At 43.0% G+C, this 27,370-nt stretch overlaps 1 protein-coding gene across 1 annotated transcript in view; it reads left to right on the forward strand.

The window, feature by feature from the left end:
* Window positions 1–27,370, forward strand: part of LOC128656397 (transferrin receptor protein 1) — a 94,059-nt gene that overhangs the window by 42,148 nt on the left and 24,541 nt on the right. The window contains exons 5-8 of the mRNA XM_053710278.1: window positions 268–408; window positions 10,964–11,060; window positions 11,235–11,357; window positions 23,230–23,337. Coding sequence (XP_053566253.1) covers window positions 268–408; window positions 10,964–11,060; window positions 11,235–11,357; window positions 23,230–23,337 — 469 coding nt within the window. The remainder of the gene's footprint in view (window positions 1–267; window positions 409–10,963; window positions 11,061–11,234; window positions 11,358–23,229; window positions 23,338–27,370) is intronic.

Below are 27,370 nucleotides of genomic sequence, written 5' to 3' on the forward strand. Positions count from 1 at the left end.
CGCTACCTGAATTATGAGGGGGGTAAAAAAAAATTCATGTCCATTTAATTAGTCTGTTGTAATTTATCAGCAACTCCCAAGGGCAAGGAATCTCTTAAACTTGATCAAAACATGGAATGTTAGCTCAATTAAGACTGAGTTATAACCTTTTAACTGTACTTTCCCTTCCTTCTAGTGAATGTTTTATATAATCTATAAAATGTTTTGCTACACCTGAAATGAAACTAATCACATTCAATTAATAATTTATATTTTTCTCCTAATCAGGAGATTCTCTGGTGATTCCCATGAAGCTGGATCTTTTAATGATGAGAACAATGCCTTATTTATCCATGAGGAGTTTAGTAAAATGTCTTTGGATAAAGTGTGGGATGATGAGCATTATGTCACATTACAAAGTGCTGGAAGGTATGTGGGTCCTGCACGCAAAAGCCCATTTCAACTGTATTCACTTTAGTTAAGTGTCTAAAGATGATCTTGCTGAAACCTAAATGGACAGTGTGCTGTAAAATAGTTTTTCCCTTAAGTGTGTGTATAAAATGTATTTCTACAGTTGGTATGTTTGTATATAAAATAGTATTATTTTTTTTTTGTCAGTTTAAACCAAAACTCATTAATGTGTTGAGCTTGCAGGGAAATCAGACTTCCTTATTTTCTTATGTATACAAATCCCAATAATTGGACAGAACAAATGAAAATTGTATTACTTATCTTGCCTACCCTCTCCCCTACCTCCTAGGAGTGTAATTTCTTATGCTGGCTTTGTTTATACACAACCTGTGTGCAAGTATAGGTAGGGATACCGCAAGCAAAATCTATCAAATACTGATATAAAGGTAAATGAGCTATATGTAAACAATTTAATACACTCCAGCAGGTAAAATGTTACATTGGGAATAAATTAAAGGTAGACTTTTTTTTTGCGTGGTATCCCGGTGTAATTTCTTAAAAATTAGTGCCTCAATGGTTATTTATTTTCATATTAAACTATATTACTTGTAAACTTTTTTTTTTTTAAACCTGCTGCTTACATTTGCACCACATTCAGACCTAATTCTATGACACTATAGTGTCCATTCATGCTGGTGGATCACTGACTATAGAACTGAACATAGAGTGAATATGCCTATTCAGGTTGTGTTAGTGTTTCCAGCTGCAGGGTATAAAATGTATGAGAACTTACATTTTGAAGGTTTATTTGTATTTAAATTAGTTGATTTTGTGTTTTGTTGCTACAACCTAATAAAATAGGTTGAGCTTGTAGGATCAGATTTCGTTACTTTATCACATTGTGTACATATACCTGCTTCTCTATCTTATATCTGTCCGTAAACCAATCACCAATACTTGGAGTGAACAATTGAAAATAAACATTTTATTACCTTATCTTATATAAACCACTGGGAGTGTAGTTTCTTCTACTGGCTGTGTTAACACGGCTTGGCCTTCAGGCCAAAAACGTTCAGGATTGATCGGGATACCACAGGCAAAATAAACTATTTCAAATGCCAATAAAAGGGTAATGGAAATACTTTTAAACAATTGAATACACTCTAACAGGTAAAGTGGATCATTGGGGACAAATTAAAGGGGAGAAAATTTGACTAAACTGTCCCTTTAAGTGTGTGTAGTACAGTTGGCTCACACCTCTATTTACTTGAAACACACTGCTGTTTGCTATATGTCTGTTAATGGGCTGTTAAATTCCTGGACACAAATGCAATAGTATGGTTATTGCTAAGGCTGCGCAATTAGTCACAATGACAATAATGCCATATCTGAATCTCATGAGGTTGGGATTTTACAATTTTTTTTATTTATAAAAACAAAACAACCTGCTCCATTGTGTAGCTTCCATAAGCAGCAAGCATTGATGGGGGGGGGGGACCAAGAAACATCCCATTAAGGTAAAAGGAAGCAACTGATCACTCCTCCAGGGGGGCAGACAAAGAACCAGGAAGTGTCACCATTTTACATGCTTTGTGGTGATTGTTGTGCCAGTCCTGACGCTTGATGCATGTTGCTATTAAAGAAATGTGTAGTTTGTTTTAAACGGTTAAAGCGTTTTTAACACCGAATGTATGTTTTAAATAAAAAAAAAAATATATATATATATAAGTCTACACACGCCTGTTAAAATGTCAGGTTTCTGTGATGTAAAAATCATTTCAGAGCTTTTTCCACCTTTAATGTAATCTATAAACTGTACAACTCAATTGAAAAACAAACTGAAGTCTTTTAGGTGGAGGGAAGAAAACAAAAACCCTAAAATAATGTGGTTGCATAAGTGGGGATGTAGCTGTGTTCAGAATTAAGCAAGCACATTCAAAATCATGTTAAATAGGAGTCAGCATACACCTGCCATCATTTACAGTGCCTCTGATTAACCCCAAATAAAGTTCAGCTGCTCTAGTTGGTATTTCCTGAAATTTTCTTAGTCGCAACCCACAGCAAAAGCCATGGTCCACAGAGAGCTTCCAAAGCATCAGAGGGATCTCATTGTTAAAAGGTATCAGTCAGGAGAAGGGTACTAAAGAATTTGCAAAGCATTAGATATACCATAGAACACAGTGAAGACAGTCATCATCAAGTGGAGAAAATATGGCACAACAGTGACATTACCAAGAACTGGACGTCCCTCCAGAATTGATGAGAAGAAAACTGGTCTGGGTGGCTACCAAGAGGCCTACAGCAACATTAAAGAAGCTGCAGGAATATCTGGCAAGTACTGGCTGTGTGGTACATGTGACAACAATCTCACGTATTCTTCATATGTCTGGGCTATGGGGTAGATGGGAAAGACAAAAGCCTTTTCTTACGAAGAAAAACCTCCAAACCAGGCTACATTTTGCAAAAACACATCTGAAGTCTGGGAAAAGGTGTTCTGGTCTGATGAAACCAAGGTTGAACTTCTTGGCCATAATTCCAAAAGATATGTTTGGCGCAAAAACACTGCACATCACCAAAAGAACACCATACCTACAGTGAAGCATGGTGGTTGCAGCATCATGCTTTGGGGCTGTTTTTCTTCAGCTGGAACTGGGGCCTTAGTTAAGCTAGAGGGAATTATGAACCGTTCCAAATACCAGACAATATTGGCACAAAACCTTCAGGCTTCTGCTAGAAAGCTGAACATGAAGAGGAACTTCATCTTTCAGCATGACAACGACCCAAAGCATACATCCAAATCAACAAAGGAATGGCTTCACCAGAAGAAGATTAAAGTTTTGGAATGGCCCAGCCAGAGCTCAGACCTGAATCCGATTGAAAATCTGTGGGGTGATCTGAAGAGGGCTGTGCACAGGAGATGCCCTCGCAATCTGAAAGATTTGGAGTGTTTTTGCAAAGAAGAGTGGGCAAATCTTGCCAAGTCAAAATGTGCGAGACTCATACCCAAAAAAGACTGAGTGCTGTAATAAAATCAAAAGGTGCATCAACGAAGTATTAGTTTAATGGTGTGCACACTTATGAAATGATTTATCTTTGTCATTTTTTTTACATCACAGAAACATCACATTTTAACAGGGGTGTGTAGACTTTTTTAATAAAAAAAAATATATATATATATATATATATATATATAATCTCACATACATTCTCACACACACTGTTAGTGTTATATGCCTGGGTGCACTCTATGGTAAATAGGTAGAAACTTCTCAGCAAGAAGAGGCACGCACAGGTCTTAATAAGCAAAAAGTAGTTTTATTAGTTCATAGGTTCAGTCAACGTTTCGGTCCTCGCAGGGACCTTTGTCAAGACTGTTCTAACGTACACAAGAGAAGAATTCCTCGGCCGAGGAATTCTTCTCTTGTGTACGTTAGAACAGTCTTGACAAAGGTCCCTGCGAGGACCGAAACGTTGACTGAACCTATGAAGTAATAAAACTACTTTCTCCAACATAGGTGTGTCCGGTCCACGGCGTCATCCTTACTTGTGGGATATTCTCTTCCCCAACAGGAAATGGCAAAGAGCCCAGCAAAGCTGGTCACATGATCCCTCCTAGGCTCCGCCTACCCCAGTCATTCTCTTTGCCGTTGTACAGGCAACATCTCCACGGAGATGGCTTAGAGTTTTTTAGTGTTTAACTGTAGTTTTTCATTATTCAATCAAGAGTTTGTTATTTTCAAATAGTGCTGGTACGTACTATTTACTCAGAAACAGAAAAGAGATGAAGAATTCTGTTTGTATGAGGAAAATGATTTTAGCAACCGTAACTAAAATCCATGGCTGTTCCACACAGGACTGTTGAGAGCAATTAACTTCAGTTGGGGGAACAGTTTGCAGTCCCTTGCTGCTTGAGGTATGACACATTCTAACAAGACGATGTAATGCTGGAAGCTGTCATTTTCCCTATGGGATCCGGTAAGCCATGTTTATTACGATTGTAAATAAGGGCTTCATAAGGGCTTATTTAAACTGTAGACTTTTTCTGGGCTAAATCGATTGATTATTAACACATATTTAGCCTTGAGGAATCATTTTATCTGGGTATTTTGATATAATAATATCGGCAGGCACTGTTTTAGACACCTTATTCTTTAGGGGCTTTCCCAAAGCATAGGCAGAGTCTCATTTTCGCGCCGGTGTTGCGCACTTGTTTTTGAGAGGCATGGCATGCAGTCGCATGTGAGAGGAGCTCTGATACTTATAAAAGACTTCTGAAGGCGTCATTTGGTATCGTATTCCCCTTTGGGTTTGGTTGGGTCTCAGCAAAGCAGATACCAGGGACTGTAAAGGGGTTTAAAGCTTTAAACGGCTCCGGTTCCGTTATTTTAAGGGTTAAAGCTTCCAAAATTGGTGTGCAATATTTTCAAGGCTTTAAGACGCTGTGGTGAAAATTTGGTGAATTTTGAACAATTCCTTCATGTTTTTTCGCAATTGCAGTAATAAAGTGTGTTCAGTTTAAAATTTAAAGTGACAGTAACGGTTTTATTTTAAAACGTTTTTTGTACTTTCTGATCAAGTTTATGCCTGTTTAACATGTCTGAACTACCAGATAGACTGTGTTCTGAATGTGGGGAAGCCAGAATTCCTATTCATTTAAATAAATGTGATTTATGTGATAATGACAATGATGCCCAAGATGATTCCTCAAGTGAGGGGAGTAAGCATGGTACTGCATCATTCCCTCCTTCGTCTACACGAGTCTTGCCCACTCAGGAGGCCCCTAGTACATCTAGCGCGCCAATACTCCTTACTATGCAACAATTAACGGCTGTAATGGATAATTCTGTCAAAAACATTTTAGCCAAAATGAACCCTTGTCAGCGTAAGCGTGGCTGCTCTGTTTTAGTTACTGAAGAGCATGACGACGCTGATATTAATATCTCTGAAGGGCCCCTAACCCAATCTGAGGGGGCCAGGGAGGTTTTGTCTGAGGGAGAAATTACTGATTTAGGGAACATTTCTCAGCAGGCTGAATCTGATGTGATTACATTTAAATTTAAATTGGAACATCTCCGCATTTTGCTTAAGGAGGTATTATCCACTCTGGATGATTGTGAAAATTTAGTCATCCCAGAGAAACTATGTAAAATGGACAAGTTCCTAGAGGTGCCGGGGCTCCCAGAAGCTTTTCCTATACCCAAGCGGGTGGCGGACATTGTTAATAAAGAATGGGAAAGGCCCGGTATTCCTTTCGTCCCTCCCCCCATATTTAAAAAATTGTTTCCTATGGTCGACCCCAGAAAGGACTTATGGCAGTCAGTCCCCAAGGTCGAGGGAGCGGTTTCTACTTTAAACAAACGCACCACTATTCCCATAGAGGATAGTTGTGCTTTCAAAGATCCTATGGATAAAAAATTAGAAGGTTTGCTTAAAAAGATGTTTGTTCAGCAGGGTTACCTTCTACAACCCATTTCATGCATTGTCCCTGTCACTACTGCCGCATATTTCTGGTTTGATGAACTGCTTAAGGTGCTCGATAGTGACTCTCCTCCTTATGAGGAGATTATGGACAGAATCAATGCTCTCAAATTGGCTAATTCTTTCACTCTAGACGCCTCTTTGCAATTGGCTAAGTTAGCGGCTAAGAACTCTGGGTTTGCTATTGTGGCGCGCAGAGCGCTTTGGTTGAAATCTTGGTCGGCTGATGCGTCTTCCAAGAACAAGCTACTAAACATTCCTTTCAAGGGGAAAACGTTGTTTGGTCCTGACTTGAAAGAGATTATCTCTGATATCACTGGGGGTAAAGGCCACGCCCTTCCTCAGGATCGGCCTTTCAAGGCAAAAAATAGACCTAATTTTCGTCCCTTTCGTAAAAACGGACCAGCCCAAGGTGCTACGTCCTCTAAGCAAGAGGGTAATACTGCTCAGGCCAAGCCAGCTTGGAGACCAATGCAAGGCTGGAACAAGGGAAAGCAGGCCAAGAAACCTGCCACTGCTACCAAGACAGCATGAAATATTGGCCCCCGATCCGGGACCGGATCTGGTGGGGGGCAGACTCTCTCTCTTCGCTCAGGCTTGGGCAAGAGATGTTCTGGATCCTTGGGCGCTAGAAATAGTCTCCCAGGGTTATCTTCTGGAATTCAAGGGACTTCCCCCAAGGGGGAGGTTCCACAGGTCGCAGTTGTCTTCAGACCACATAAAAAGACAGGCGTTCTTACATTGTGTAGAAGACCTGTTAAAAATGGGAGTGATTCATCCTGTTCCATTAAGAGAACAAGGGATGGGGTTCTACTCCAATCTGTTCATAGTTCCCAAAAAAGAGGGAACGTTCAGACCAATCCTAGATCTCAAGATCTTAAACAAATTTCTCAAGGTCCCATCGTTCAAGATGGAAACCATTCGAACTATCCTTCCTTCCATCCAGGAAGGTCAATTCATGACCACGGTGGATTTAAAGGATGCGTATCTACATATTCCTATCCACAAGGAACATCATCGGTTCCTAAGGTTTGCATTCCTGGACAAACATTACCAGTTCGTGGCGCTTCCTTTCGGATTAGCCACTGCTCCAAGGATTTTCACAAAGGTACTAGGGTCCCTTCTAGCGGTGCTAAGACCAAGGGGCATTGCAGTAGTACCTTACCTGGACGACATTCTGATTCAAGCGTCGTCCCTTCCTCAAGCAAAGGCTCACACGGACATTGTCCTGGCCTTTCTCAGATCTCACGGCTGGAAAGTGAACGTGGAAAAGAGTTCTCTATCCCCGTCAACAAGGGTTCCCTTCTTGGGAACAATTATAGACTCCTTAGAAATGAGGATCTTTCTAACAGAGGCCAGAAAAACAAAGCTTCTGGACTCTTGTCGGATACTTCATTCCGTTCCTCTTCCTTCCATAGCTCAGTGCATGGAAGTGATCGGGTTGATGGTGGCGGCGATGGACATAGTTCCTTTTGCGCGCATTCATCTAAGACCATTACAACTGTGCATGCTCAGTCAGTGGAATGGGGACTATACAGACTTGTCTCCGAAGATACAAGTAAATCAGAGGACCAGAGACTCACTCCGTTGGTGGCTGTCCCTGGACAATCTGTCTCAAGGGATGATGTCCACAGACCAGAGTGGGTCATTGTCACGACCGACGCCAGTCTGATAGGCTGGGGCGCGGTCTGGGGATCCCTGAAAGCTCAGGGTCTTTGGTCTCGGGAAGAATCTCTTCTACCGATAAATATTCTGGAACTGAGAGCGATATTCAATGCTCTCCAGGCCTGGCCCCAGCTTGCGAGGACCAGGTTCATACGGTTTCAATCAGACAACATGACGACTGTTGCGTACATCAACCATCAGGGGGGAACAAGGAGTTCCCTAGCGATGGAAGAAGTAACCAAAATTATTCTTTGGGCGGAGTCTCACTCCTGCCACCTGTCTGCTATCCACATCCCAGGAGTGGAAAATTGGGAAGCGGATTTTCTGAGTCGTCAGACATTGCATCCGGGGGAGTGGGAACTCCATCCGGAAATCTTTGCCCAAGTCACTCACCTGTGGGGCATTCCAGACATGGATCTGATGGCCTCTCGTCAGAACTTCAAAGTTCCTTGCTACGGGGCCAGATCCAGGGACCCCAAGGCGGCTCTAGTGGATGCACTAGTAGCACCTTGGACCTTCAAACTAGCTTATGTGTTCCCGCCATTTCCTCTCATCCCCAGGCTGATAGCCAGGATCAAGCAGGAGAGGGCGTCGGTGATCTTGATAGCTCCTGCGTGGCCACGCAGGACTTGGTATGCAGATCTGGTGAATATGTCATCGGCTCCACCTTGGAAGCTACCTTTGAGACGAGACCTTCTTGTTCAGGGTCCGTTCGAACATCCGAATCTGGTTTCACTCCAGCTGACTGCTTGGAGATTGAACGCTTGATTTTATCGAAGCGAGGATTCTCAGATTCTGTGATCGATACTCTTGTTCAGGCCAGAAAGCCTGTGACTAGAAAGATTTACCACAAAATTTGGAAAAAATATATCTGTTGGTGTGAATCTAAAGGATTCCCTTGGGACAAGGTTAAGATTCCTAGGATTCTATCCTTCCTTCAAGAAGGATTGGAAAAAGGATTATCTGCAAGTTCCCTGAAGGGACAGATTTCTGCCTTGTCGGTATTACTTCACAAAAAGCTGGCAGCTGTGCCAGATGTTCAAGCCTTTGTTCAGGCTCTGGTTAGAATCAAGCCTGTTTACAAACCTTTGACTCCTCCTTGGAGTCCCAATTTAGTTCTTTCAGTTCTTCAGGGGGTTCCGTTTGAACCCTTACATTCCGTTGATATTAAGTTATTATCTTGGAAAGTTTTGTTTTTAGTTGCGATTTCTTCTGCTAGAAGAGTCTCAGAATTATCTGCTCTGCAGTGTTCTCCTCCTTATCTGGTGTTCCATGCAGATAAGGTGGTTTTACGTACTAAACCTGGTTTTCTTCCAAAAGTTGTTTCTAACAAAAACATTAACCAGGAGATTATCGTACCTTCTCTGTGTCCAAAACCAGTTTCAAAGAAGGAACGTTTGTTGCACAATTTGGATGTTGTTCGCGCTCTAAAATTCTATTTAGATGCTACAAAGGATTTTAGACAAACATCTTCCTTGTTTGTTGTTTATTCAGGTAAAAGGAGAGGTCAAAAAGCAACTTCTACCTCTCTCTCTTTTTGGATTAAAAGCATCATCAGATTGGCTTACGAGACTGCCGGACGGCAGCCTCCCGAAAGAATCACAGCTCATTCCACTAGGGCTGTGGCTTCCACATGGGCCTTCAAGAACGAGGCTTCTGTTGATCAGATATGTAGGGCAGCGACTTGGTCTTCACTGCACACTTTTACCAAATTTTACAAGTTTGATACTTTTGCTTCTTCTGAGGCTATTTTTGGGAGAAAGGTTTTGCAAGCCGTGGTGCCTTCCATTTAGGTGACCTGATTTGCTCCCTCCCTTCATCCGTGTCCTAAAGCTTTGGTATTGGTTCCCACAAGTAAGGATGACGCCGTGGACCGGACACACCTATGTTGGAGAAAACAGAATTTATGTTTACCTGATAAATTTCTTTCTCCAACGGTGTGTCCGGTCCACGGCCCGCCCTGGTTTTTTTAATCAGGTCTGATATTTTATTTTCTTTAACTACAGTCACCACGGTACCATATGGTTTCTCCTATGCAAATATTCCTCCTTAACGTCGGTCGAATGACTGGGGTAGGCGGAGCCTAGGAGGGATCATGTGACCAGCTTTGCTGGGCTCTTTGCCATTTCCTGTTGGGGAAGAGAATATCCCACAAGTAAGGATGACGCCGTGGACCGGACACACCGTTGGAGAAAGAAATTTATCAGGTAAACATAAATTCTGTTTTTTGCTTATTAAGACCTGTGTGTGTGCCTCTTCTGTCTGAGAAGTCTCTCACTCTCTCACTCGCACACTCACTCACTCTCCTTTAGTCATTCTCTTGTTTTGAACCCTTTACAGATGTGTACTCATGCTCCACAAGTTTGCAAGTATACGTTGACTTCAAGAAGGCATTATCCTGTATGAAAATGCAGAGCTTCACCATAAGGCACATATAAATGCTTTAAATAAGGGAACAGCTCTGAAAAGAGCCACAGACACAGGAGGAAAAACTAACAATTATGCTGAAATTATGTCTTGCAATATGTTCCTCTAAGCTGAGAAATGGCAGTGTATGGGGCTGCTGCATTAATTATTTAAAGGGGCAGTCAACACCAGAATTTGTTGTTTAAAAAGATACATAATTCCTTTATTACCCATTCCCCAGTTTTGCACAGCCAACAGTTTTATAATACACACTTTACCTCTGTACTTACCTTGTATCTAAGCCTCTTCAAACTGCCCCCTTATTTCAGTACTTTTGACAGACTTGCATTTTAGCCAATCAGTGCTCAGTCCTAGGTAACCTAATGTGCGTGAGCTCAATGTTATTTATATGAAACCCGTGAACTAACGTGCTCTAGTGGTCAAAAACTGTCAAAATGCATCAGAGGTGGCCTTCAAGGTCTAGGAAATTAGCATATGCACCTCCTAGGTTTAGCTTTCAACTAAGAACACCAAGAGAACAAAGCAAAATTGGTGATAACCGTAAATTGGAAAGTTGTTTAAAATTATATGCCCTATTTGAATCATAAAAGTTTATTTTGGTCTTGACTGTCCCTTTAAGGGAAAAATGTGGTCTTTCTTGCTCTGTGGTTCCCCACTTCTCAACATTGGAACAAGTGTTTGTGTATATATCTTCCAGACTTGTTTTCATTTAGACGTACATGACTTTCCTGTTCACCATCAGTCTGTCAGGCACCAGTATATTTTACTCCTCTGTAAAACCTAGAAATTGCTCTTAATCTGTTTTTGACTTTACCAACTTATTTTATTTGTAGTGTTTTGTTTGTTTTTAAAATCTTGCTCCTACCACATCTGCTGGGAATTTTCACTTAACCTTTTTTGCTGTATTGGAAATTAAAGTTGCTGAGCTTTTAGCATAAACATTGCCTTTTTAGTATGTTTTGTTTGTTTGACTTGATTGTCTGTTTTTATCCTTTTTGAATAGTTCCCCTAATAAAGTTACTATCGTAAAATCTGATGGTACAGAAGAGGTCATAAATCCACCTGCTTATGTGGCCTACAGCCCTTCAAATTATGTTACAGTAAGTTGATGACCATTTTCAAACAGTTTTGTCATTGACAGTCACTTTATTGTATAAGAATAAAGTCAGAATTTAGCTACAGTTCTAGAGCGATTTTTGGATTTTGCCATGATCACAACTGTTCTTTAGCCAACTGCTGGTTTAGCCACTTATTTATTTCCCTGCCTCCTTTAGGGAAGTCTTGTGTACTGCCAGTATGGCCGCAATGAAGACTTCAAAAATTTACAAAAGGAAAACATTGATGTTGCTGGCCGCATTGTTCTAGTACGTTCAGGAATCATCAGCATTTCTGAAAAGGTAACGTGAAAAGCTATTAACTGCAAAATATGAAATCTACTGTAAGGCATCTAATAATAATTTTAAATTGACATTCCTACCAAAATTGGAATCTTAATGGATGCATTTCAGTTTGCAATAGTTATAGATATTTAAAATGCTGGTGCATACTTAAAATACACTTTTCTCTTGTTAAGTGTATTCAGTCCACGGGTCATCCATTACTTATGGGATATATTCCCTTCCCAACAGGAAGTTGCAAGAGGATCACCCAAAGCAGAGCTGCTATATAGCTCCTCCCCTCACATGTCATACCCAGTCATTCTCTTGCAACCCTCAACATAGATGGAGGTCGTGAGAGGAGAGTGGTATTTTATACTTAATTATTTCTTCAATCAAAAGTTTGTTATTTTTAAATGGCACCGGAGTGTGCTGTTTTTTTCTCAGGCAGTATTTGGAAGAAGAATCTGCCTGCGTTTTCTATGATCTTAGCAGAAGTAGCTAAGATCCACTGGCTGTTCTCGCACATTCTGAGGAGTGGGGTAACTTCAGAAAGGGAATAGCGTGCGGGGTCTCCTGCAAATAAGGTATGTGCAGTAAAATATTTTTCTAAGGAATGGAATTGACTAAGAAAATACTGCTGATACCGATGTAATGTAAGTACAGCCTTAAATGCAGTGAAAGCGACTGGTATCAGGCTGATTAATGTATATGCAGTAAAGTAATTTTCTAAGGAATGGAATTTGACTAGAAAATGCTACTAATACTGAAGTAATGTAATAAGCCTTAAAATGCAGTAGAAGGACTGGTATCAGGCTTATCAATAGCGATACATACTCTTTAGAAAAAGGATGTTTAAAACGTTTGCTGGCATGTTTAATCGTTTTTGTGAGGTACATAGGTGATAAAACTTATTGGGGCATGAATTTTTCCACATGGCTGACTTATATTTCTGCATAGAAACAGTTAACTGAGGTTCCCACTGTTGTAGTAATGAGTGGGAGGGGCCTATTTTAGCGCTTTTTTGCACAGTAAAAAAAATTCAGTCTGTCTTCCTGCTTCTTCCTGCATGACCCAGGACGTCTCTAGAGAGCTCAAGGGACTTCAAAGTCATTTTTGAGGGAGGTAATCAGTCACAGCAGACCTGTGACAGTGTGACTGTGTTAAACTTTTTTTTTTTTTTTTTTCTCTATTTGATTATCCGTTTTGGGTATTAAGGGGTTAATCATCCATTTGCAAGTGGGTGCAATGCTCTGCTAACTTAATGCATTTACTGTGAAAATTTGGTTGCTATAACTGATTTGGTTCATTGTTATTTCAACTGTGACAGTTTTTTGTGCTTCTTAAAGGCGCAGTAGCGTTTTCTATATTGCTTGTAAATTTATTTTAAAGTGTTTTCCAAGCTTGCTAGTCTCATTGCTAGTCTGTTTAAACATGTCTGACACAGATGAATCTGTTTGTTCACTATGTTTGAAGGCCAGTGTGGAGCCCCATAGAAATATGTGTACTAAATGTATTGATTTCACTTTAAATAATAAAGGTCAGTCTTTATCTATAAAAGAATTATCACCAGACGACGAGGGGGAAGTTATGCCGACTAACTCTCCTCACGTGTCAGTACCTTCGCCTCCCGCTCAGGGGGCGCGTGCTAATATGGCGCCAAGTACGTCAGGGACGCCCATAGCAATTACTTTACAGGACATGGCTACAATCATGAATAATACCCTGTCAGAAGTATTATCTAGATTGCCAGAATTGAGAGGCAAGCGCGATAGATCTGGGATTAGGAGAGATGCAGAGCGCGCTGGTGCTGTAAGAGCCATGTCTGATACTGCGTCACAGTTTGCAGAACATGAGGACGGAGAGCTTCATTCTGTGGGTGACAGATCTGATCAGGGGAAACCTGATTCAGAGATCTCTAATTTTAAATTTAAGCTTGAGAACCTCCGTGTATTGCTTGGGGAGGTTTTAGCTGCTCTGAATGACTGTAACACAGTGGCAATTCCAGAGAAATTGTGTAGGCTGGATAGATACTATGCGGTACCGGTGAGTACTGACGTTTTTCCTATACCTAAAAGGCTTACTGAAATTATTAGCAAGGAGTGGGATAGACCCGGTGTGCCATTTTCCCCACCTCCTATATTTAGGAAGATGTTTCCAATAGACGCCACTACACGGGACTTATGGCAGACAGTCCCTAAGGTGGAGGGAGCAGTTTCTACTTTAGCTAAGCGTACCACTATCCCGGTGGAGGATAGCTGTGCTTTTTCGGATCCAATGGATAAAAAATTAGGTTACCTTAAGAAAATGTTTGTTCAACAAGGTTTTATTTTGCAGCCCCTTGCATGCATTGCGCCTGTCACTGCTGCTGCGGCATTCTGGTTTGAGTCTCTGGAAGAGGCCATTCACACAGCTCCATTGGATGAAATTATGGACAAGCTTAAATCACTTAAGCTAGCGAATGCATTTGTTTCTGATGCCATTGTACATTTGACTAAACTAATGGCTAAGAACTCCGGATTCGCCATCCAGGCGCGGAGAGTGCTATGGGTTAAATCCTGGTCAGCTGACGTGACTTCAAAATCGAAATTACTTAATATTCCTTTCAAGGGGCAGACCTTATTCGGGCCCGGCTTGAAAGAAATTATTGCTGACATTACTGGAGGTAGGGGTCATACCCTTCCTCAAGACAGGGCCAAATCAAAGGCCAAACAGTCTAATTTTCGTGCCTTTCGAAATTTCAAGGCAGGAGCAGCATCAACTTCCTCCGCCCCAAAACAGGAAGGAACTGTTGCTCGCTACAGACAGGCCTGGAAAACTAACCAGTCCTGGAACAAGGGCAAGCAGGCCAGAAAACCTACTACTGCCCCCAAGACAGCATGAAGGAACGGCCCCCTATCCGGAAACGGATCTAGTGGGGGGCAGACTTTCTCTCCGCCCAGGTGTGGGCAAGAGATGTCCAGGATCCCTGGGCGTTGGAGATCATATCTCAGGGATATCTTCTGGACTTCAAAGCTTCTCCTCCTTGAGGGAGATTCCATCTATCAAGGTTATCAGAAAACCAGATAAAGAAAGAGGCATTCCTACGCTGTGTACAAGACCTCCTAGTAATGGGGGTAATCCACCCGGTTCCGCGGACGGAACAAGGACAGGGATTTTACTCAAATCTGTTTGTGGTTCCCAAGAAAGAGGAACCTTCAGACCAATCTTGGACCTAAAGATCTTAAACAAATTCCTCAGAGTTCCATCATTCAAAATGGAAACTATTCGGACCATCCTACCCATGATCCAAGAGGGTCAGTACATGACCACAATGGACTTAAAGGATGCCTACCTTCACATTCCGATTCACAAAGATCATTATCGGTACCTGAGATTTGCCTTTCTAGACAGGCATTACCAGTTTGTAGCTCTTCCCTTCGGGTTGGCTACGGCCCCGAGAATCTTTACAAAGGTTCTGGGCTCTCTGCTGGCGGTTCTAAGACCGCGAGGCATAGCGGTGGCTCCGTATCTAGACGACATCCTGATACAGGCGTCAAGCTTTCAAATGGCCAAGTCTCATACAGAGATAGTTCTGGCATTTCTGAGGTCGCATGGGTGGAAAGTGAACGAAGAAAAGAGTTCTCTATCACCACTCACAAGAGTCTCCTTCCTAGGGACTCTTATAGATTCTGTAGAGATGAAAATTTACCTGACTGAGTCCAGGTTATCAAAACTTCTCAATGCTTGCCGTGTGCTTCATTCCATTCCACACCCGTCAGTGGCTCAGTGCATGGAAGTAATCGGCTTAATGGTAGCGGCAATGGACATAGTGCCATTTGCGCGCCTGCATCTCAGACCGCTGCAATTATGCATGCTAAGTCAGTGGAATGGGGATTACTCAGATTTGTCCCCTCTACTAAATCTGGATCAGGAGACCAGAGATTCTCTTCTCTGGTGGCTTTCTCGGGTCCATCTGTCCAAGGGCATGACCTTTCGCAGGCCAGATTGGACGATTGTAACAACAGATGCCAGCCTTCTAGGTTGAGGCGCAGTCTGGAACTCCCTGAAGGCTCAGGGATCGTGGACCCAGGAGGAGAAACTCCTCCCAATAAATATTCTGGAATTAAGAGCAATATTCAATGCTATTCTAGCCTGGCCTCAGTTAGCAACACTGAGGTTCATCAGATTTCAGTCGGACAACATCACGACTGTGGCTTACATCAACCATCAAGGGGGAACCAGGAGTTCCCTAGCGATGTTAGAAGTCTCAAAGATAATTCGCTGGGCAGCGTCTCACTCTTGCCACCTGTCAGCGATCCACATCCAAGGCGTGGAGAACTGGGAGGCGGACTTTCTAAGTCGCCAGACTTTTCATCAGGGGGAGTGGGAACTTCATCCGGAGGTGTTCGCTCAACTGATTCATCGTTGGGGCAAACCAGAACTGGATCTCATGGCGTCTCGCCAGAACGCCAAGCTTCCTCATTACGGATCCAGGTCCAGGGACCCGGGAGCGGTGCCGATAGATGCTCTAGCAGCCCCTTGGGTTTTCAACATGGCTTATGTGTTTCCGCTGCTGCCTCGACTGATTGCCAAGATCAAACAGGAGAGAGAATCGGTTATTCTGATAGCGCCTGCGTGGCCACGCAGGACCTGGTATGCAGACCTAGTGGACATGTCGTCCTGTCCACCATGGTCTCTGCCCCTGAGGCAGGACCTTCTAATACAAGGTCCTTTCAACCATCCAAATCTAAATTCTCTGAGGCTGACTGCATGGAGTTTGAATGCTTGATCCTATCAAAGCGTGGCTTCTCAGTCAGTTATTGATACCTTAATACAGGCACGGAAGCCTGTTACCAGAAAAATCTACCATAAGATATGGCATAAATATTTATATTGGTGCGAATCCAAGAGTTACTCATGGAGTAAGGTTAGGATTCCTAGGATATTGTCCTTTCTACAAGAGGGTTTGGAAAAAGGCTTATCTGCTAGTTCGTTAAAGGGACAGATTTCTGCTCTGTCTATTCTATTGCACAAGCGTCTGGCAGAAGTTCCAGACGTCCAGGCTTTTTGTCAGGCTTTGGCTAGGATTAAGCCTTTGTTTAAGACTGTTGCTCCGCCGTGGAGCTTAAACTTGGTCCTTAAAGTTCTTCAAGGTGTTCCGTTTGAACCCCTTCATTCCATTGATATTAAGCTTTTATCTTGAAAAGTTCTGTTTTTGATGGCTATTTCCTCGGCTCGAAGAGTCTCTGAGTTATCTGCCTTACATTGTGATTCTCCTTATCTGATTTTTCCATTCAGACAAGGTAGTTCTGCGTACTAAACCTGGGTTTTTACCTAAGGTAGTTTCTAACAGGAATATCAATCAGGAGATTGTTGTTCCATCCTTATGTCCTAATCCTTCTTCAAAGAAGGAACGACTTTTGCATAATCTGGACGTAGTCCGTGCCCTGAAGTTCTATTTACAGGCAACTAAAGATTTTCGTCAAACTTCTTCCCTGTTTGTCGTTTACTCTGGACAGAGGAGAGGTCAAAAAGCTTCGGCAACCTCTCTCTCCTTTTGGCTTCGTAGCATAATACGTTTAGCCTATGAGACTGCTGGACAGCAGCCCCCTGAAAGAATTGCAGCTCATTCCACTAGAGCTGTGGCTTCCACCTGGGCCTTTAAAAATGAGGCCTCTGTTGAACAGATTTGCAAGGCTGCGACTTGGTCTTCGCTTCACACCTTTTCAAAATTTTACAAATTTTACACTTTTGCTTCTTCGGAGGCTGTTTTTGGGGGAGAGGTTCTTCAGGCAGTGGTTCCTTCCGTTTAAGTTCCTGCCTTGTCCCTCCCATCATCCGTGTACTTTAGCTTTGGTATTGGTATCCCATAAGTAATGGATGACCCGTGGACTGAATACACTTAACAAGAGAAAACATAATTTATGCTTACCTGATAAATTTATTTCTCTTGTAGTGTATTCAGTCCACGGCCCGCCCTGGACTTTTAATTAAAACTTCAGTCACCACTGCACCCTATGGTTTCTCCTTTCTTGTCTTTTTTCGGTCGAATGACTGGATATGACATGTGAGGGGAGGAGCTATATAGCAGCTCTGCTTTGGGTGATCCTCTTGCAACTTCCTGTTGGGAAGGGAATATATCCCATAAGTAATGGATGACCCGTGGACTGAATACACTACAAGAGAAATAAATTTATCAGGTAAGCATAAATTATGTTTTTTTTTTTTTTTTTTTTTTTTAAACGCAGCACTTGCTCAGAGCCTAAGGTGCTTGTACCATCTGGTAATGAAACAATGTGTTAAGATGACATGATAAAAACAACACTGGTGCTCTGAGCAGCTACAGCTTTCCATCTAAAGGGGAGGAGAGTCCACGGCTTCATTCATTACTTATGGGAATTAAGAACCTGGCCACCAGGAGGAGGCAAAGACACCCCAGCCAAAGGCTTAAATACCTCCCCTACTCCCCTCATCCCCCAGTCATTCTCTGCCTTTTGTCACAGGAGGATGGCAGAAAGGTGCAGAAGTTTCGGAGGTCTCTTATGGAGAGTACTACTCTGCTATGGGGCGGGAGTTTAAGTACCCTAACAAGCCTTTCAGTTGAGGGCCTCTGTGAAAGTTAGAGTACGGAGATGCAAGGAGAGCTCTCCTCTGCGACACTATCCCGACTCATGTTAACAGCTCCTACAGCAATCGGCGTGGACAAATTTCGTAGACTGCTTTCTTCTCTCAAGTCCATGTCAGGAGCGATGCTGCGACCTGTCACACTTGAAGGGCCGTGTTCCTGTTCCACAGCGTGGATTCTGGTAAGATTGTTTCCTCTTTTTTTTTTTTTTTTTTTTTTATTATATTGATAACACAGAAGAAAGGGCCACAGTATGGCGCCTTTTTATCTTTATAGAATCAAGGATTAATATTACTGGTAAGGGGATTATTGAACAGGGGGGGTTTATGCATGATATTCTTGTGTCATTGTTGCGTTATGTGCGGGATAATTCTCTGGCAATGTGGTGGAACGGACAGGTTCATTTCCGGGAGTTTTTGCGTGCTTTTTTTTTTTTTTTTTTTTTTTTTTTTTTTGGCGCTTTTTCTCCTTCAGGCAGGGGCAGTCCTGTTAGGGCTTCACTAGTCCAGGTCCAAGGAGGTGGTGAGTGCCCCGCCATTGGCGGTTATAAAGGTGCCTGTTATTAATTTTGCTAATTAAGATAAAAGCTATGGAGGATTCTGACGTGTTGGAGGGTACTCCTCTTTATCTAAGTATTTTACCTGTGTTTATTGTGAGGTTCTGGTAGACCAGCCTGCACAACTATGTTCCACATGCCTTGAAAGAGCTACAACGTCTAAAAATAAGAGAATGTCTAGTACTACTGAGCCGTCCACTTCTGAGGACTCTCCGTCCCGTGAGGTGTGTTCTGAAATTGCGTCCCCTATTCCACATGCAGCGCTCCAGAGTCTGTTACCCCTTCAGGGGAGATTTGCTGGCCGCCAGATTTTGCGTACCAACTTCAAATGGCAGTCTCTAAAGTGTTCTATGCTTTACCGCGTTCTGCTAAGTGCAAGCGTACAGCTTTCCAAAACGGCCCGACTCCGGATTCATTTATGTCGGAAACTCCTGCGGAATTGTATGACAATGAGGCCCACTCTGACGCTTCGGAGGGGGTTCCTTCTGTTTCGGAGTCCGTATCATCATCTAAACCTCCGGCGACGGAGCCTGGCTATAGGTTTAAAATGGAGAATTTGCGCTTTTTGCTGAAGCAAGTGCTTACTACGCTGGAGGTTCCGGAGCCAAAGCTTCTGGAAGAACCCTCTATTCCTAAACGGGACAGGGTGGTGCCCCAGACCTTCCCGGTTCCTGTAAAGATGGCAAATATAAAGAATGAATGGGAGCGATTTTAGGTTCATCCTCTCCTCCTAATTTTAAAAAACCTTTTCCCCAGTTTCGGAGGCCCAGCTTTCGCTGTGGGGAACCATTCCCAAGGTAGATGGGGCTATTTCCACTTTCGCTAAGTGTAAGACTATTCCTCTAAAGGATAGCTCGTCCAAGGAGCCCATGGATAAAAAGTTGGAAAACATGTTAAGGAAAATGTTTCAATACACAGGGTTTGGTTTTCAACCAGCAGCGGCCATCGCAGTGGTTGCGTCATATTGGTGTGATTATCTGTGCGAGATGATTGAGGGCGAGCCCTCTTTCTAAGAAGTTAAGGAAAGGATTAAGGCTCTGAAGGTTGCCAATTCTTTCATTTGCGACGCCAATATGAAGATTATTCGCTTGAACGCTAAGGTGTCAGGTTTTTCAGTTTTTAGCACGCAGGGTGCTGTGGCTAAATTCTTGGTCGGCGGACATGATTTGTAAGCTAAGGTTACTGTCCCTGCCTTTTCAAGGTAAGATTTTGTTCGGTCCAGGCCTAGACTCTTATATCCACGGTTACGGAAGGCAAGGGTGCCTTCCTGCCCCAGGATAAGAAGGCTAAGCCTAAGGGTTCTAATTTTCGTCCCTTTTGCGCGGACAAGGCCCAACGCGAAGGCAGACCCACCTAAGGGAGCCTGGAAGCCTGCTCAGGCTTGGAACTAGTCTAAGCAGAACAAGAAGCCCGCCAAAACAAAATCGTCATGAATGGGCGGCCCCCGACAGGTTTACGAACGAGTAGGGGGAAGATGTTTCTTTTCTCTGCCTGGTTGCAGGATGTTCAGGACCCTTGAGTTCTGGAGGTTGTCGCCCAGGGTTACAGGATAGGGTTCAGGTCCCTTCTGCCCAGGGGCAGATTCCTTGTTTCAAACCTGTCTTCAAGGCCGGAAAAGAGAGGCCTTCCTAGAGTGTTAGGGATCTATCATCTCTAGGCGTTATCGTACCAGTACCCCATGCAGAAAGGGGTCTAGTGTACTATTCAAATCTGTTCGTGGTTCCAAGGAAGGAGGGCACGTTCCGCTAGAAATGGGGTTTAAAGTGTTTACAAGTTCCATCGTTCAAAATAGACGATCAGGTCCTATTTTGCCTCGTCAAGAGGGGCAGTTCATGACCACAATAGACTTGAAGGATGCCTACCTGCATGTTACAATTCACAGGGACCACTTCAAGTTTCTCAGATTTGCGTTTCTGGACCAACATTTTCAATTTGTGGCCCTTCCTTTCGGTCTGGTGACGACTCAGTCTTCACGAAGGTTCTGGGGGCACTGCTTGCAGTGGCCAGATCCAGGGGTATTCTGGTGGCGACCTACCTGGACTACCATTCTGGTTCAGGTGCCGTCCTTTCATCTGGCAGAAATCGACTCAAATCAAACTCGAGGGCTCTCCCGAAAGAGCTCCCTGGTTCCCAGCACCAGGGTGAAGTTTCTGGGCACCATACTAGACTTTGTGTCCATGAAAATATTCCTCACAGATCAGCGACGCAGCAAGATTGTGTCAGCCTGACATCCTTCTTGAGACTGTCCTGGGAAATTGTGACCATGGACGTGAGCCTGACTGGATGGCACAGGGAAAATGGTCTCTTCCAATTATCCTTGAACTGCGAGCGATCAACAATGCTCTGAAGGCGTGGCCCTGTCTGGGGGAATGCAACTTCATCAGGTTCCAGGTGGACAACATTACCTCGGTGGCATACGTCAATTACCAGGGGGGTACGAGTAGCTCCCTAGCAATGAGGGAGGTGTCTTGGATTCTGGAGTGGGCGGAGACCCATGGCTGTTCGCTCTCAGCAATCCACATCCCTGGAGTGGACAACTGGGAAGCGGACTTTCTCAGCAAGCAAACATTTCATCCGGGAGAATGGTCTCTCCACCCCGAGGTGTTTGCGTAGATTTGTCTCAGATGGGCGATGCGAGAGATCGCTCTCATGGTGTCCTGGTTAAATTGTAAACTTCCCCGATACGGATTGAGGTCGAGGGACCTCCAAGCGGAGCTGATGGAGGAAATATGAACACTAGACTGAACTCCCAAGGTACTGCCAACGCATCCGTTACCACTTCTACCTCATATAGTGGCATGCTTAAAGCAGTAGAGAGCGTTGTCCATTTTGATTGCTCCTTCGTGGCCGCGGAGGACGTAGTTTGCGGATCTGGTGGAGATGTCATCCTCTCCGCCGTTTAGGTTACCCTGTCGCAGTGACCTGCTGGAACAGGGTCCTTTTCAACATCAGAATCTAGATTCTCTGAGACTGACTGCGTGGAGATTGAACGCTTAGTCCTAGCCAAGAGAGGTTTTTCTGAAACCGTGATTGATACTCTAGTTCAGACGAGGAAGCCAGTCACTCGACGCATCTACCATAAGGTGTGGAGAGTTTACTTGTCCTGGTGTGAGATACATTGATATACTTGGCACAAGGTGAAGATATCCAGGATTTTGTCTTTTCTCCAAGAGTGTTTAGAGAAGAGTCTTGCCGCTAGTTCCTTGAAGGGACAGATAGCCATTGCATCCTCCCGCAGAGTTTCCGAACTGGCGGCCTTGCAACATGATCCCCCTTATCTGGTGTTTCACGCGGATAAGGCTGTTCTTCGAACTGGCTTGGGATTTCTTCACAATGTGGTGTCTGACTGTAATATCAATCAGGAAATAGTTGTTCCTCCTTTGTGTCCTAGCCCCTCTTCTTCTAAGGAGAGGCTACTTCAAGGCACGAACCACATCCAGATTATGAAGTTCTATCTTCAGGCGACTAAGGATTTCAGAAATCTAACTCTTTAGGTAGTCTATTCAGGGAAGCGTAGGGGTCACCGGGCCTCTGCTACTTTGTCTTTTTGGCTGAGGAGCTTGATACGCCTCGCCTATGAGACGGCGGGACACAACCCCCCTCAGAGGATTACTGCTCATTCCACTAGAGCAGTGGCTTCATCATCTTGGGCCTCTATGGAGCAGATTTGTAAGGCTACCTGGTCCTCTTTGCATACTTTCACAAAGTTTTACAAATTTGACGTCTTTACTTCTACGGAAGCTGTTTTTGGGAGACAGGCTCTACAGGCTGTGGGGTCTGCCTTTACCCTCCTGGTTTCATTGTGTCCTCTAGAGCTTGGGTATATGTTTCCCATAAGTAATGAATGAAACCGTGGACTCTCCCCCTTTTTTAGATGGAAAACAAACTCGTACCTGATATTTTCATTTCCATTGTGGGGAGGAGAGTCCACGGCTCCCGTCCGTATCTCCGGTGGGCAGCCCTAAATTTAATATTTTCTTCTGGCACTATTTATGCCCTGATATTTCGCCTACTGTTTGTTCCTTGTTCCCTCGGCAGAATGACTGGGGGATGAGGGGAGTGGGGGAGGTATTTAAAGGGACACTGAACCCAAAATTGTTGTTTCGTGATTCAGATAGAGCATGCAATTTTAAGCAACTTTCTAATTTACTCCTATTATCAATGTTTCTTCGTTCTCTTGCTATCTTTATATAAAAAAGAAGGCATCTAAGCTTTTTTTCTTGATTCAGCACTCTGGACAGCAGTTTTTGATTGGTGGATGAATTTATCCACCAATCAGCAAGGACAACTTAGGTTGTTCACCAAAAATGGGCCGGCATCTAAACTTACATTCTTGCATTTCAAATAAAGATACCAAGAGAATAAAGAACATTTGATAATAGGAGTAAAATTCCATGCTCTCTGAATCACAAAAGAAAAAATTTGGGTTCAGTGTCCCTTTTAAGCGTTTGGCTGGGGTTTCTTTGCCTCCTCCTGGTGACCAGGTTCTTAATTCCCATAAGTAATGAATGAAGCCGTGGGCTCTCCTCCCCACGATGGAAATCAAATTATCAGGTAAGCAAAATTTTGTTTTTAAAATGCTGGTGCACTGAAAATATCTAGCTATGTTTCACACGCACATTTCTGTTCAAAGGTGTAATTCATCTATGTGCATTTAAACATTGACTGGAATATACAATAGGTACTTGTTCAGGTTTTGTCAGCTCTCAACTCTTTTTTTTCTTTTTAAGGTTGCGAATGCTGAGCGCTCTAAAGCTATTGGAGTGCTGATATACCCTGATCCGTTGGACTTCTCGTTCCCTTCAGAGCAAGAAACTATACTTTCAGCCTTTGGGCATGTAAGTTGAATCTGTCAGATTACTAGTCTAAGCACTATTATAAATTTTGACCAGCCTAGTGTGTGTTTTTTTTTGTTTTTTTGTTTTCTTTTTAATCCCAGTTAATATTGTCCTAATAGATGGGCTCTAAGCAACAAAGAGCTTTCATGTAAAACCTCTTTGTCTGGAGTGTCTTAATTGCTTTTTATCTTTAGTAAATAGGGGGCGTTTGTAGAAAGCTGTGATGTGGTGTGTTTTTTGTTTTTATTTTGTTCCTGGGATCACATTCTTAAAGGTAATGCATTCAAAGTACACTGTTTCAGAATTTAGAATCTTAGAGGGGATAAAAGGAAAATGGCCGTACATATGGGTTGATTCCTAATAGTATAGTGAGAAGAGTAGGATGTAGATATGCTTATCTCCATTTTACGAAAGACATGCTGTTTTTATTATATGCCATTTGCATGCTTAGACTACCTCTATGTAGTTTCAACAATGGAAATGTCTTTTGTGCTGATATGTAATGTATTTGAGAGAGGCTCACATGTGAGCCTAAACATTATTGCTTAAAGTGAAGGTCAATTTAGATGAATCGGTGCACGGTTTTTAATAATCCTATTAAAAACAAGGGCACTTTAATTTATCAAAATTGACATTTCACTTGTTTACTTCAAAAACGTATCTTTTAATCCTGACAGCCGCTGCAGCGCTTCCTCCGCTCTTCGCGGGTCCAAAATCACGAATCCAGCTTTCTCCAATCACGGCGTTGCCTCAGGCCATGATTCCCCCGGGGGAAAAGCGGTGATTGGAGGAAGCCGGATTTGTAATTTCTGACGTATGAAGAGGCGTCCTGACGGCCGGTGGAATCACTGGAGCGACTTTTTTACGATTAAAAGGTGTTTTTTTTTTTTTTTTTTTTTTTTTTTTTAAGAAAACAAGGGAAATGTCAATTTTGATGAATTTAAAGTGCCCTTGATTTTAATAGGTTTATTAAAAACTGGGCACAGATTCATCTTTCACTTTCAGGCCCTCTGTTTTAGATTTTAATTTTGCATGTAAAAGGCTTGCTGTTTAAAATTGTGGTCCGCCTGTTATTCTTTTACAAGATACGATGAGTCCACGGATTTTATCCTTACTTATGGGATATTGTCTCCTGGTCAACAGGAGGAGGCAAAGAGCAGCAGAGCTGTGTGTATATATAGCTCCTCCCTTCCCTCCCACCCCAGTCATTCTCTTTGCCTGTGTTAGTGATAGGAAGAGGCAAAGTGAGGTGTTTAGATTCTTCAATAAAGAGTTTATTATTTTTTAAGTAGTGCCACTGAGTGCTACTTTGTGCTAGGGTGTAGCCTAGACCAGATCAGTCTCTTCAGTAAACAGAGAAGCATCTGGTGGCTTCAAAGCAATGGGAACTTGTGGGACATAATTCTCACTGTGCCTCCCATACTGTGATGCTACCCTTTCTGTGATGGCCTAAGTTTGATCCAACTCAGGCTTCATCTTTCTACAGGAGGGACCCGATGGACCTCTGAACCCTGTTATAGCTTTCCTGCTGTCGGGCAGCATAAGAGGTAAGTGCAGCCTTTATTTTCCTAGGGGACATATTTGCCTCGGTGAGGTTTTCTGCACTTATTTATATTTTATGGGCTCTGTCAGTGAAGAGCCTTTTTACCTGACAGCGTTAAAGGGCAGACTCTTGGCAGTGCTGGTATTGGGGACTAAGTCTCAGTAATAGTAAGGGCGGTTTTATTTTGGTACTGAGCTACGCTTGTTATTGTTTTTTGCATAACCGGGTGGTCTCTAACAGGCTATTTATTCAGACTCTGTAAAAATGTCGGGTCTTATGTGTTTAGCTACGCAGTGTTCTGAAATTTCACACCCACGTGCCGGAGCCGACATCGGTCTTCCCAGCTGGGTGTTACACTAGGAATTCTCAGCGACAGCAAGTTTTCTTCTGTCTGAGCTTAAATTTAGTTCCTACATAGAAGTATTATGCTCCCGATGGCTGATCTTAATGAGATTCCAGCCGACAGGGAGGTTGTTGTGCTCTTACATTAATGTACTATTCGTGCTTTTTATATGTACTTGTCCCCAATGGCTGAGATTCACAGCCGACTGGGGAATTTATCTGCTTCTGCAGGAAGACAGTGAGTACATGCTTTGTACGGGGTGTTACTGACCCTTGCTCCCAACGTCTGATGTTAATAATTGTCAGCCGACAGGGAAATTTATTCTGCTTGAGCTTCACTGTATGCTCTGGCTTCAGCATCACTGTCTTTTATGCGAGGTTACATATGCCTACTCTATACAGCTGATTTTGATGAGACTTACAGCCGACAGGGGGTTTAGTATTTTCTGCATAATTTTTATGTGGGTTCGCTAACCCTTGCTTCCAACGGCTGCTATTAGAATCGCAAACGTCAGGAAGGTTATTTTTTTTTATTCAGCAATGTGTTATACGTTGGCCCAACTACTTGTGTTAGAGCCGCCCGGGATGATGGGCGGGGCTTAGACATGCACCATTGTAGTGCATTTTACTTGAGTCCGGTTGTGACGAGTATTCTGCTGGGAGTTTTGTTGGCTTAATACGCCCATGATGGGCGGGGCTGCGATGCGCAATATTGTTGGCACGCCTTTTGGACTTTTCACTGGAGTCCATTTGTTCCAAATGTTTGCTGCCCGGGTGGTTTAATTTAATGCGCCCACGATGGGCAGGGTTTACTCATACTTTATTGTTTACACGCCCTTGGTGCATTACAGTTCAATAAATGGTTCCTCCATGAATCGCCCGATACCTTCCCTGTTGTGTTATAAAGAACATACAGCAGACAGGGTTTTGTGCAGTGTACAGGATGCTTTTTTCTGCTGCAATTAGCATACATCGGAGAGGCTTTGTAGGCATGCAGTGTTTCAGAAGGGTTGTATAATCCGGATACCTTTAATCTATCAGTGCCCCTTTTTCTTGAACTTAGAATCAAGACAGTGACTCTTTGTGTCAATTTTCTTCTGCATAGACATATAAACAGTCTCAGATTAACTGTGTTAATTTTTAATTGAGATATTACAGCAATGACTAAATAAATAAAACAAAGGTTTGCTGTTTAGGACGAACTATATACATCCTATGATTGGCAGGCGCCCACATTTACATGTAAATTTCTGAATATTACATTCTGCTATATTGCACTCGATCAGTGTACCTCTGTGGTCTAGTGGGTAGCCTTCGTGCTTGCAAGCAGGAGCTTGGGAATTGATTCCACCTGCTACTGCAGTATTTTCATTTGCTTTGTACAATACTGGTAATAGTCTCAGTGTTATCAGTTGACGCGCTAGTAAAGGTCTTTCTTATTAGGACTTTACGGCTGCTTCTTGTTGGGTATTTATCCTTTGGGTTTTAGAATTGAACAAAAGCACACTTCACTGTTAACAGAAATTAAGTTATTAAATTCCTCATATTTCCTTGCAAGTTGGCAGCTATGAGTTTGTAATTCCGTCTTAGCACGCTATTCCTTCTGTTTGTAATCTGGGTCTGTGAATGTGTCATCTCAACCTAAGCTTTTGGCTATTCCTTTCAAGGAGGACCCTGTTCGGGCCTATCTTGAAGGAGATTATTTCTTACAGACAGCTGTAGTGCTCTGAGGGTTGGCTTAGCTGTCTAGCAAGCGGAAGGTTGCAGTTTGAGACCAGCTGCAGCTCCTGCACCTTGTATGCGTGCTAGCAAGCTGTTATACATCACAAGCAACATAGTTTTCGGGCCTTTCAAAATTTTACGGTAACCAGTCTTTGAGTTTGCTGCTGCTCCCAAGCCAGCATGGTGGGTTGGCCCCCGATCTGGGACCGGATATAGTAGGGGGCAGTCTGGTTTTTCTTCGTACAGGCTTGAACAAGAGATGTTCAGGATTCCTGGGCATTAGTGATAGTGTCTCAGGGGTACAAGTTGGAATCAGAAATTCTTCCCCCAGGGGACGGTTTCTTTTAAAAGAGCATTCTTACGCTGTGTACAAGTCCTCTCTTTCATGGGAGTAATCTGTCCCGTTCCAATTCAGGGACAGGGGTT

The sequence above is a fragment of the Bombina bombina genome, chromosome 4, assembly GCF_027579735.1.
Source record: "Bombina bombina isolate aBomBom1 chromosome 4, aBomBom1.pri, whole genome shotgun sequence".
Taxonomy (NCBI): Eukaryota; Metazoa; Chordata; class Amphibia; order Anura; family Bombinatoridae; genus Bombina; species Bombina bombina.